The sequence below is a fragment of the Epinephelus fuscoguttatus genome, linkage group LG10, assembly GCF_011397635.1.
Source record: "Epinephelus fuscoguttatus linkage group LG10, E.fuscoguttatus.final_Chr_v1".
In the NCBI taxonomy this organism is placed as follows: domain Eukaryota; kingdom Metazoa; phylum Chordata; class Actinopteri; order Perciformes; family Serranidae; genus Epinephelus; species Epinephelus fuscoguttatus.
Genome location: NC_064761.1, coordinates 42,722,246 through 42,734,034, shown reverse-complemented (window position 1 = coordinate 42,734,034; position 11,789 = coordinate 42,722,246). Strand labels below are relative to the sequence as shown.

The following is an 11,789-nucleotide window of genomic DNA, read 5'->3' as shown; positions in this document are numbered from 1 at the left end:
TCAGTTTCAAATGGACATACACTATAGAAACTTACAGCGTGCACAGGTGGGATCATAGAAAAACATAAATTACTGTATTCTAATTAAGAGGAAGGGTGAAAAAAAAGAAATCATCAAAATGCTAAATTGAAATGTCCATGAATAATGAGTGTTACTCACATGGAACACTGCACATTTCATCCTGGCACAGCATACAAAAATGACCATTATTATCAAAATCGATATAAGAGGATTGCCATGCCGCCTCGTCTGATTGCAACACGCTTGACAGGGTGCTGTTTCAGGCTGACTGAAATGGAAACAGATACAAAACAAGTTTTTACAGCCCCCTTTTTAAGTGAGGTGATAAATTTTGAGTCAAAAGAAAGATCTGTGGTAGGGTCTCACTTTAAACAGCCAGTATTGTGATGAGTAAAAAGTGATCGGAACAAGATGCAACCACAAGTCCGTCGATTGCAGACGAAGTGTTCAGACTGAGTTATGTTATTAAAGTTGCTAAATAAAACCCTGAACACTCTCACATCCGTGGTTCTACTGAAAAAGGGTGTCACGATAACTGAGTAAAGCTTCACATAACAAATTAACCGTTGATATGTTTTGTGAAATGTTGCTTTTTTTTCCCTCTTGAAAGGCATGAACACAGGTCACCTTTACACGATATCACTCATGAATCAACTTGCTGTAGTAACATGCTGATGGGAAAGAGAACACAAGGGGTCTTTTTTTGTTTCTGTTGATCAGTAACCACTGAAATTCAGTGGGGACCTTGTGGTTTAGGCCGAAATGACTAAAACACGTAACTTTGTCTGTGTTAAAAAGAAGTATTCTGCTCTTGTTACCAGGCACTCCGGGTCTGCAGACAGAAATGAACTGTAAACTGTAACTATTAAAGGAAGCATGAACTCTTTCACAAAAATCAATGTGCGCACAAGCAGGACCCTCATGAAGTTCACACAGGAAGGAAACACACGTCAAACCTGCCCCTGTCTTCTCTCCACATCTGTGCCCAGCCTGCACGTCTTTTCACACACATTGCGTGAACATGAATGTTTGTGGTGTACTATACACAGCACAATGAGGGTGTTAAAGCTGCGAGAGAAAACTGCAACGATGCAAGTGCACTGCACTGTCATCTGTAAGCTTCATTTTCAGCTTTTTAATACCCAGATTGTTTTTTGTGCCTACATGAGATAACTACTGCTTTGGAGAGTTTAACCGTATCTTTCAAAACACCAAGCTAGACTTCTGCTGCACCTCCGTGGAATATATGGAAATCAAGTTCATCATCAGGAGCAAAACCACATTTGAGTTGGTGTCTGTATCTAAATACTTTCCAGTGGTCATGAACAAAACTCGTGTGGGTGTGTTACATGACAGATGAGCAATACTCTGTTTCACCAAATAAAACTGCTTAAATTATCTTTATTTACTTCCAACAACCATTACATAACACGTTCTTACACATTTAGACATCATACATGTCAGATCAACACTAAAATAAATATTTTAAAACTGCTACACCTAAACTAGTGTTAGTGTTAACTGACTCTCTCAACATTTATAAAAGGCACAATATTTGTTTATGCATTTGTGTGGAGACTGCCTCTAAGAATTTCGCTACTAATTTTAAAGCTGTTTCGTATTATGCTGTTCAGTGCAGCAGTTACAGCAATCACATTCATCTCAGCCATCAAAGTGATGAGTCAGACTAAGAGACTCTGACCAGTTTACATTCTTTCATTGGGTAAAATTTCTACACTAAGACACAAAGCCTTTAGATCTTGTAGAGACCAAAGAAGTTGGCGTAATGTGTGTGACTAAGAAGGGTGGGGTGAGATACATTCACAAAAACTCTGTCAGATTTCTGCAGCTGCAGGGCAGAGCCGAGGTAACTCTCTGTGGTCCAGGAGTGTACCAGCTGCTGAGAGCAGAAACCTGCTCTGTGGGCCACCATCAGGGTCAGGGGTGAGGTGTGCCCCACTCTCCTCACAAACACAGTGTGATCGAAAGAGGATGTGGGGGAGCAGCCCCTAAAGAGCAACTCCACTCGAGAGTAAATGTGGTAGAGTCCAGTCTGGTTTACTTGCAGGGCACCATCTTCAGGCCTGTAAGCCACTGCTCCAGATATGAACGCCTGACCTGTCTTCCAATTCCATCGCAAAGTCTTTGGGAATGTTACACTTTCAATGCGCCCTGCAAGAAAAGAGGAATGATGTTACCTCTTTCAGCTGGATGTTAAGATAGAGATTCAGAGTATAGGTTGCATTTTTTAATATTATATTACCTATCACATGTGCTGCAGTCCTGTCTTCTTCCTCCTCTCTTTTCATCTCATGATTATGACCTGCAACAACCGTCAGATTAGAGTCACATCACCTCTTCTTTGAATTCACTGGGAACATCTTACTGGGAGTAATTTACGTGTCGTGAGAGGTGTTTATATTTACCAATTTGCTTCTCAGGTGCATTGAACTCATTATGCGCCAGTGGTTTCACGGTAGTTATGGATTTTTCCTTTAGTGACACGAAAGAGAAACAGAGAAATCTCAATACCACATCACACAGACACTTGTGCTTTCTTCTCGAAGCACTCTCAGAGCACAAGTTATAGAGAGGATATCCTGTCTCTTCGGACCAGTGACCACAGATGGTGCGATTAAGTCCTTGGTTTGCATTTTTAAATGTCAGAGCAGAGGTGAAGTATAATAACCCCTCAAGTGGTGGCAAAAAAAAGGTGAATCAATTACTAAACTTTGCAGTGTTAACTTTCCAGCCCTGTGTTCCACTCTCCCACCTTACGCCTTTCTGTCACCTCCTTTCCATGCAAAGGCGGGAGAAGTGACACCTTTTTTTTTTTTTAATTTGTAGCCTTGCCCCATTAAAACTACACAAGAAGCAATATTCTACACAAAACAATACTATTCCTATTGGCATTATATCTTTGCAACCACTGCACAATTATTACTTCAGTACTTTGCACAGAGTCATCACTTCACTATTTCTTGACTTTCTACACTGTGGTCAGTTTCACAGCCTCAAAATCATATATCTCCACACTCTCACTTACTAAATTTCAAACCACTCTTCTATGCTTTCTTATTGTCACTCCATATTCACAGTGCTCCCTTACCAGTTTCATGTCCTTCAGCTTGTCCTTCATTCTTTCAATCTGGTAGGCTTGGAACCCCAGGGCTGCAAACACCAGCAGGAACAGCAACAGCACCACTGTAGCCAGACTGGGGCTGACTCCCATGCAGCCCCGACTTTTCTCACGGCTCCTCACCCTCTCCTGGGCCGGCGGGAAGGACCAGCAGGGTATGAGACCCGGTGGGTGGGCAGAGCGCTGCTGACCTCCACCTCCATCCACGAGGAACACCTGTGGGAACGGATAGCTCTGATCACAGCTCATGGTGCAGGTCCTGCTGTAAGACAAAGTGTGTGTGTGTCTGTCGCCTCTGCATGAAAGAGGTGTGTACTTTTGTCTGAGCATCTCTGTCTTAAAAAAAAAAAAAAAGCTTCAGCTGTCACTCACCACCCACAAACCCCTCCCACACCAACTATGGACTGAAGACAAGTGCACATCACTTCTCATTAACTTATACATGTCAAGAAAGTATCAATCTGTTCCCCTCCTCCGGTCTGCACTGCAGCACAGCATTAATAAGGACTTACTGCATGGTTTGTACTTGAAACTACAGAACTTTACTGAACTTAAAGACACAGTTTGGGTGCTGTCTTTGCACAGAGCACACAGAGGACTGTTAGTGTGAAGGGAACAGAAGCTCAAGGCTTCAGCTGACCCGTAACCTCACTAACCACCATCAAGTCATCAGAAATAGAGCTTTTCACAAATTCCACGAAAGGAAAGACTGAGCAACCACGAACACAGTCACCTGCCAAGCATTTCTTATGCAGCGCAACAAGTTTTTGTGACCCAGGTAACATACTTTTTAACACTGATGGGGATTTCTCTGTGATGTCACTGCACTTCTTCACATCTGAACCATGCTCTGATTCTGAACATCATCTTTAATATTCAACCCATTTAAAAGAGCATTACTATTAAAGTGTATTATTATTCTGCCAGTCTTTATGAGACACAGTGTGTTAGTAAACAGTGAGACAGCAGTTTCAGTAGCACACGGTGTATTCTTGGTGGGAAGAAACTGCTGCCACATGAAAAGGACATGTTTCTGTTTCCTGCTTGAGAAAAGCTGGTAGTGAGAGACAGCAATACTTTAGAGGGGTGAGAATTAACCCCAAGTGATACCTCATAGATGCACTTACAGGAAAGCTGAACATGTACACACTGCTTTCCTCCCCACTTAATGACTTAATACCATTGTGGTCTCTCTGCCACATCTGGAGGATATAGGCAACTGGTGCTGCTCTTTTATTGTGGTTGCATCAGTTTCCAAAGACATCAGTTCTTATCAGTTGATTAATAAAGAAAAACTGCCGATGAATATTAATAAGCGCCGTCAGTGGGCTTTGGTGGGCACTTTTCCGACCACATAGATGGGAACTTATGCAGCCGTACAGGGGAGGCTGCTGCAGCAGTGAAACTTCAGATTCCTTATGATTTACATCAACTGTGAAGCCAAACCAATTTTTTATATTGCGTAAAAGTTTTTTTTTTTTTTGCATGATGTGGCACCAGCAAAGTAAGCTCTCAGGCCTCTGCTTTGTCCACTGTTGCAAAAGTTTCATTTCCATCCCGTGCAGAGACGAAGGGAAACTCACCTTGCAGTCTGCATACAGAGCACTAACTAAAAGGGTAACTACGTCAAGCTTAACCATAAAATGTACAGGGTGTCTGCACTCTACAGGCTGATGTGTCTGTTTCCCAGAAGTGTCATGCTGAAAGCGGTCCTCGCAGCAGCAGCAGTAGCAGCAGTGGCAGAAAAGAGTGGGTTAAGTGGGAGGGTGGGGGTTTGGGGTCTAACCAGGTCGTTTTCTGTACCGTTGCTGCTCCAGTTAATAAAACCAGACAAGGAGACTAAAATGTTTCACTGAGTCAGCAAGTATCTCTATCGATTACCGTATGTTTCTCACAGTCTCCCTTCTTTCTGTTGCATAATGGAGGTAGTTGTGGTTGTGATGACTGATTACAAAATAGAGTAGAAAATTCTAATGAATCTCAGCCTGAAATGAATGACATTTCTCATTTCTGTCTTGCAAGCGTACCTTTTTCCTTACGCGGCAGCTCTTATGAGCAAAGTTTCAATATTCAGCCTCTGTATACCATTTTCATATTGAGAAATTGTGATTCACATGACTAAAAGAATAAATGAAATATCCTATCTAGAATGACAGAGTTAGCTCATGCTGACATTCGAAAACAATATAAAAATATATTTTGTCTCCACAAGCCACCACTTACGAAGCTTTTGAATGAACACAGCGCATCAACAGGTTTCATAAAACACTTCACTGTAATTAAGATGTAGAGAAATAGGGACCATTACATTTCATGATCAAACAGCATCATGTGTCACACTCCTCATCAGAAGAAGAGTAACAATCTAGTCCCAGGACATGACCTGTCCTCTCTTCTTCTGTCCCAGTGCTGGATGATTTCCCATGTATCCTTTCTGCTGCTTCACAGTCTGACTTACGATCTTGAACGACACTTTTCTGTTCAGATCCCACCGTTGCATTGCCATCGTTCTGTGCATCTGTGCTGTGGGTTGAAAATGTTTGCTTTAATGAAGCGTTAACAAGGTTTGGAAGGCCGGACTGCAGCACCCTGGCTAGACTCTGTGTTTGAGAGGAGCCTCGTTGAACTGACGGCCCTCTGAACGCAGCAGCCGCCACCGCCAGCTTTGTTTGGTCAAAGGCGAGGGGCCGGTCCTGGTGTGCACACACTGCCTCTGAAGATTCTGAGATTGGGTTGGTGGGGAGGGGAGTGTAAAACTTGGTCTCTGAATGGCTGGGAGGTCCCTGTCTCTCAGGGGCTGAGGTTTTGTTGCTGGTCAAATCACTCTCACCTTCGCTCAACTGACTGCTGCCGTCATGTGGCTCACAGGGCCGCGGGTTTTTAACTGTAAATGAAAGTGAAGATACACAGAGGCATGAATGGTCCGATGTTAGTGCCTTGAAGGAATAGCTCACTCAAAAAGAAATCTGAGATAGAAGCAGTATATAATGTAAAAAATATGCAGTTTTTAAAGGTCCATGTGTGGGATTTAGTGGCATCTAGCATTGAGGTGGCAGCACTCACACTCCTCCTGTGTGCCAAGTGTGTCAGAGAACTATGGTGGCCTACGCAAAAACACAGAAGGTCCTATCTAAAGCCAGTGGTTGATGTGTCAATCAACAACATGGCAGGCTCCATGGAGGAGGACTTGCTCTGCATGCCTTGACATAAACATCTTATTCCAAGGTAACGAAAACGAACAATTCTTAGTTCTTAATTCTTAGAAACAGTTACGAAAGCCGCAGTTTGTTGTAGGTGTGTCATAGCACCATTTAGTTTCGTGTAAAACTGCTCAGTGAAGTACACTTCTCGCACAATATACGTCACCTACATCAGCTAGCTAACCAGGTAACTTAGCTATGTTCCACACATACATGTAATGTTATCTTACCTGCTGTGCTTTATCCAGCGACTCCTGATCTTTTTATGTGCCAGGCAGCAAAAAACAAGCAAGACCTGTTGCCCGTGTGAGTATATCCTGATACAAAACACACAGGCGCCATAGCTTCAGCAACAAAGAAAGGTGTGACGTCACCTACGCAACATGTGTAGTCTTTGTAATTCCTGGATGTATGAAGAGAAATGGATATAGCGTTGGAGGAGGGGGCCTGTTCCTATAAAAGTTGCTCGGTGGCTCATGAAACTAAAAAAAAGCAGAGCAGGTGCACTACAGACTTTCGCTGAATGAGCTACTTCAGGTGTAGTGCTTAATTAGCTTAAATGGGGATAAAATTATTCAATGCTGCGGTTCGTCTAGCCTTTCCAAATGTTATCAGACCAAATGGATCAAATTCTGATTGTAAAATGAATCATTTGCGTCGGTGGTGATGCTCAAAAAGATGCAACCACTGATTTGCAGATGTTGCTTTTGCCACAAAAGTCTATTAGAAAAAGTCTTTTGGAGCACATGACATCTTGTGACGGACATAATTCCACTGTCTGGTCACTGAGATAACGGTCTTCATAGCGTGGCACACTTCCTAGGGGCCTGTCTTAATTACGTATTCAGAATTTTTACAACAAACTGCAACTTTCTTGTCTTGCAAAAATATGTTTTAAATTGACAACCATCATGTGTGTAATTCATGGCACAAGTCAAACAGGATCTAACAATTATTTGTCTCTCACCATTATCTACCATATAGCGCTGCAACGATGACTAATCGACTATTTAAATAATCGGTTTGAGTCATTTTTCATAGAAAAGTACAATAAAAGTACCCCAAAATACTCTTATTGCAGCTTCTTATGTTCAAATATTGGCAGCTTTACACACTCTCCCATGACGGTGAACTAAAACCCTTTGGCGTGAGTACGAAACAAGACTTTAGATGACATCATTTTGGGGTTTGGGAGAGACAGACCGACATTTTTCAACATTTTAACACATTTTTCGATAAAATGATTAGTCGGCTAAACTAAGAAATAATCAACAGATTAGTTAACAATAATCGTTAGTTGCAGCCCTACTACCATACGTATTTTTTCTGAAATTATGTCTCATGGCGGTCCATCAGAAGGGGAGGGACTTTGCCTAACTATTCCCATTTCTATCTACATCCTTGACGGGATATTTGACCATGCTACATCTGGTTAAACCTGGACATGGATCTGTCCCAGCTGCCTTGCAATGTGCTGTCCTGATATACAATCCTCACCTTTATTTTAGCTAACATTCTTAATAGAATTTTCTTTTGAGAGTCAAACCAGGATGGTGATTGAAATATATCTCAAGACACTGTTTGCTATACGAACACATGCTTTTACTGTGTGTGAGAGATGAGTCATAACCTTTGACACACTGACCGATTCTTGGAGCGTCTTGCGTGTCTGCTCTCCTCTTGCAGTACGCTCGAGGAGTCCAGGGCTTGTGTTTGCAGGCGGGGTCAAGAACTCGTAGTTTGGCGATAAAGCTTTTGTACTCTCTTTCTAAAGCTTCGATGTGCAGCTGGAACTCAGCTATCTTCCTCTCCGGGTAATGGGGCAACTGGGATTGCTGGGAGGAGAAAAAAATCATTCAACTTCAGACAAGGAAGTCAGTGTGATCTCTGTACAACCAAGACTGTAAGAAACAATTTACATACCTGCAGATAATACTCTATATCATTCTTGATGCTGGGGATCCATTTTTTCACTGAGGAGGCGGAATTAAGAGTTGACTGTAAAGAAAAGTGTGTTAGCTGAAGCAAGTGAGGTGAAGTGTTAAACTGATAACAATGTATTACTCATTCATTACCAGCTTGGGTCTCCGTTGGTGTCCATCTTTGAGGCGTCCCTCTGTTAATGATATAATGAAGGAGACATTAGTGTAGGTGCCTGAAGGAGCTCAGCATGTACTGTGAGTGACATGGTGAATGATTCTTAAGGAGACAAAAGCAGGACTGTAAGGAAAGAATGAAAAGCTTTGAATATTACTTACAACAACTACCTTATCTTACCTTACCTTATCTACCACCTTATATTATCCTCTTGCTTTCATTGCAACCACAAAGAGTGAACGTTGATCTAATAGCTGACTTAGCATCACTCTAGCTAATAGTTTAAGCTAGCTGTCCGTGCAGCAGGGTGCTTTTATCGGCTAAATATTAATTAAACATTAATTAAATAACACAGTATGTCATGGCTGCAAGCTGCTTACCTTCTCTCTCTTTCTGGAGCCAAAGTCTGTTCAGCTTCCCTTGTTGTTTCTCCTCGTTTCGAGCCATTTTGGACTTCACCCCAGAGATTCTGCGACACCACGGCTCATAATGAACAATGTCACGTGATAAACAGTAACTGTCACGTGACATTGACATCACATGACAGCAACTCAAAATCAGTGGAGCAACTCCCAGCGTCATAATAATAATAATAATAATAATAATGATAATAATAATAATAATAAATCTTTATTTATATAGCACAACAAAACAAACGTACAAAGTGCTTTCTTTGACAAAAGAAAAACACTATTTAAAAGTTAAACAACAACACTGAGCAAAATGATCTACATATGAGGAAAAGTAAAAGAAGTAAAATGAAATAATGTAAAATAATAACTGAAATAATCACTACAATAAATGATTAAGAGGAAGCCGTTGTGTATATATAAAGGTTTAAATAACTGACTTTACAGATAAAAGTGAATTCAGGCCACAAACCCTGAGAAAGTGCACTTATTAAAGGAGAAGTCTGGTATTTTGCACTTTGGGCTCCATTTCTGGGTTGTTTATGATGAAATAGAGTAGTTAAGACCAAAATAGTGACTAATTTTGCTACGATTGTTATGTCAGAACATCAGCGAACACCACTGAGCACTCGGTGACTTTCATGGCTTTGAACACGAACGTTCACGGTGGTTTCTGGACAGGTTCACACATGGCCATAGGCAGCAGTGTTAAGCCAGGCAGGGAAAGCCATATTCTCCGAAAATTAGCAATTGTCACTATTTTGGTCTGAGCCACTCTGTTTCATCCTAACTCGGCTTCTTCTCCGGAGCCTTTGTGCTCCACTGTCTCTCAGATTAACTCATATCACAGCGGTGCCTGGACAGCGTGACGTGTGTGGTTGTGCTGCTGCCGTGGTCCTGCCAGATGCCTCCTGCTGCTGCTGCTGCTGCTGCTGCCATCATTAGTCATTAGTCATACTTCTACTGTTATTATACACAACTATTGTCACACATGTATACTGCCAGATATTAATACATACTTTCAACATATTGTACCACAGTAGCCAGAACTATAACTATAATATTATTACTTTCATTAATGTTGTTGTAAGATACTGTCATTACCTGCATCTCTCTCTCTCTCTCTCTCTCTCTCTCTCTCTCTCTCTCTCTCTCTCTGTCTCATTGTGTCATGTGGATTACTGTTAATTTATTATGCTGATCTGTTCTGTACGACATCTATTGCACGTCTGTCCGTCCTGGAAGAGGGATCCCTCCTCAGTTGCTCTTCCTGAGGTTTCTACCGTTTTTTTTCCCTGTTAAAGGGTTTTTTTGGGGAGTTTTTCCTTATCCGCTGTGAGGGTCATAAGGACAGAGGGATGTCGTATGCTGTAAAGCCCTGTGAGGCAAATTGTGATTTGTGATATTGGGCTGTATAAATAAAATTGAATTGAATTAAACAACCCAGAAATTATGCTCAAAGTGCAAAATACCAGACTTCTCCTTTAATAATGTTCTTAGGAGAGATTTAAAGAGGAACGTGAGCATGCTGGTCTGCACAGCATTTTTGCCTCACATCAAGAGGGTTTTTGGTTTAAACCCAGAGTGGGGGGCCACTCTGTGCAGAGTTTGCATGTTCTTCCTGTGACAGCATGGGTTTTCTCTGGGCGCTCTGGCTTCCTCCCACATATGCACGTCAGATTAATTGGTGACTCTAAATTGTCCATAGGTGTGAATGTGAGTGTGAATTTGTCTGTCTCTGTGTGTCAGCCCTGTGATAGTCTGAATCAGGAGGCGAGCATGAGCTAGCTCACTTTACAGCTCAGCCGAGGAGAACACCATTAATGTTTACTTGTCTTAGATCTCTGTCAAGAGCATATCATGATTTCTGGAAAGAAACATTAGTCCCTTTTACACTGCCAGAATTTCCACAAATGTTGGGCCGTTTTGCCAGCAAGCTGTGAGCGTTTAGACACACAGAGCCGGATTGGCGAGTTGATCCGAGCTGATAGCAGGAATTAGCGAGCAGCTAGTCGCAAGAGGGAAACACAAACCTGACAGACACTGTAAAGATGAGCAACTGGGGAGACAAGGAATTGTGCGCCCTCCTTGTTCTCGCAAACGAAGAGGCCATTAACCGTCAGATGACGGGGACGGTGAAGGACGGGCCGACTTACGAGAGAATCGCCGAAGGACTGACCAGCCGCGGCTTCCCTCCCACGTCACTGTTTACGTCACACACTGAGCTACATGTTTTGTTACTTGCTCACGCCCCCCATTGCCCCGAAAAAGGCACATTCTGTATAAACAAAAGTAGGTAGGCGGCATTTTGCCGCACTCCCTGATTTTGTTTTTATACTGCCAATGCTGAAAGAAGAGGGGCTATTGCTAGTTTCTCTTGTTTTATTTTTTTTTTTTTGGCGCTTTGAGCACCACAAGTGGAGTGCCATTCGGTCCCATAATATTAGAGAAAATGCGGACATCTTCATGCCTGATATCTTCACCACTCAGCAACACCAAATCAATTTAGGATGATCAATAGAGCAACAATAGCATAGCAAAAATATGTGATTTTGGGGTGAACTGTCCCTTTAAACCTCAGGGTGTCAAACTCATTTTAGTTCATGGGCCACATTCAGCTCAATGTAACCTCTGATGGGCCGGAGCAATTACACCATTGGAGAATAACCTGTAAGTACCATCAGCTCCAATATTTTCGCTTTTTTGTGTAAAGAATTACACATACATTTTGTAGATGTTTATCTTTTTACTAAACAGAACAACAGCCTGAGATGTCTCAAGAAAAACAAGTGTAACATCAACAGTTTGTCTCAGATTTTCCACATTCAGTCTACTTCTCACTGTCATTGCGTGTGCATTAATCCACACATTTCCTGATACAGATGCAAGCTGCTGATTAACAACATTTGGCACAATGTTCAA

General features: G+C 42.0%; 2 protein-coding genes across 3 annotated transcripts; both read right to left on the bottom strand.

Annotated features, from left to right (window-relative positions):
* Positions 1–1,416: 1,416 nt before the first annotated feature.
* Positions 1,417–5,288, bottom strand: faslg (Fas ligand (TNF superfamily, member 6)). The gene is made up of 4 exons (XM_049588217.1): positions 3,131–5,288; positions 2,448–2,514; positions 2,285–2,344; positions 1,417–2,193 (listed from the first exon to the last, which is right to left on the bottom strand). Exons 1-4 carry the CDS (start codon positions 3,488–3,490, stop codon positions 1,775–1,777), a joined length of 906 nt encoding a protein of 301 aa, XP_049444174.1. The 5' UTR covers positions 3,491–5,288; the 3' UTR covers positions 1,417–1,774.
* Positions 3,243–8,956, bottom strand: si:dkey-86e18.1 (uncharacterized protein LOC557342 homolog). 2 transcript variants are annotated; one of them, XM_049588216.1, is made up of 6 exons: positions 8,838–8,956; positions 8,436–8,476; positions 8,284–8,358; positions 8,006–8,195; positions 5,469–6,044; positions 3,243–3,376 (listed from the first exon to the last, which is right to left on the bottom strand). In XM_049588216.1, the coding sequence occupies exons 1-5, from the start codon at positions 8,902–8,904 to the stop codon at positions 5,488–5,490; spliced, it is 930 nt and encodes a 309-aa protein (XP_049444173.1). In that variant the 5' UTR covers positions 8,905–8,956; the 3' UTR covers positions 3,243–3,376; positions 5,469–5,487. The 2 variants fall into 2 exon arrangements, with proteins under 2 accessions (XP_049444173.1, XP_049444172.1); XM_049588215.1 differs by lacking the exon at positions 3,243–3,376 and having other exon boundaries at positions 5,417–6,044.
* Positions 8,957–11,789: the final 2,833 nt, after the last annotated feature.

Bases quoted from the DNA above. Each gene is read 5' to 3' on its own strand.
- si:dkey-86e18.1 (XM_049588216.1), bottom strand. From the start codon at position 8,904: ATGGCTCGAAACGAGGAGAAACAACAAGGGAAGCTGAACAGACTTTGG. The intron at 8,196-8,283 runs GTATGTAAATTG...TTCTCCTCCCAG, and splicing joins ATATAGAGTATTATCTGCAG to CAATCCCAGTTGCCCCATTA. The intron at 6,045-8,005 runs GTCAGTGTGTCA...TTTCATTTACAG, and splicing joins GCAAGACGCTCCAAGAATCG to TTAAAAACCCGCGGCCCTGT.
- faslg (XM_049588217.1), bottom strand. From the start codon at position 3,490: ATGCTCAGACAAAAGTACACACCTCTTTCATGCAGAGGCGACAGACAC. The intron at 2,515-3,130 runs GTAAGGGAGCAC...GTGTCACTAAAG, and splicing joins AGCTGAAGGACATGAAACTG to GAAAAATCCATAACTACCGT. The intron at 2,345-2,447 runs GTAAATATAAAC...CGGTTGTTGCAG, and splicing joins TGCACCTGAGAAGCAAATTG to GTCATAATCATGAGATGAAA.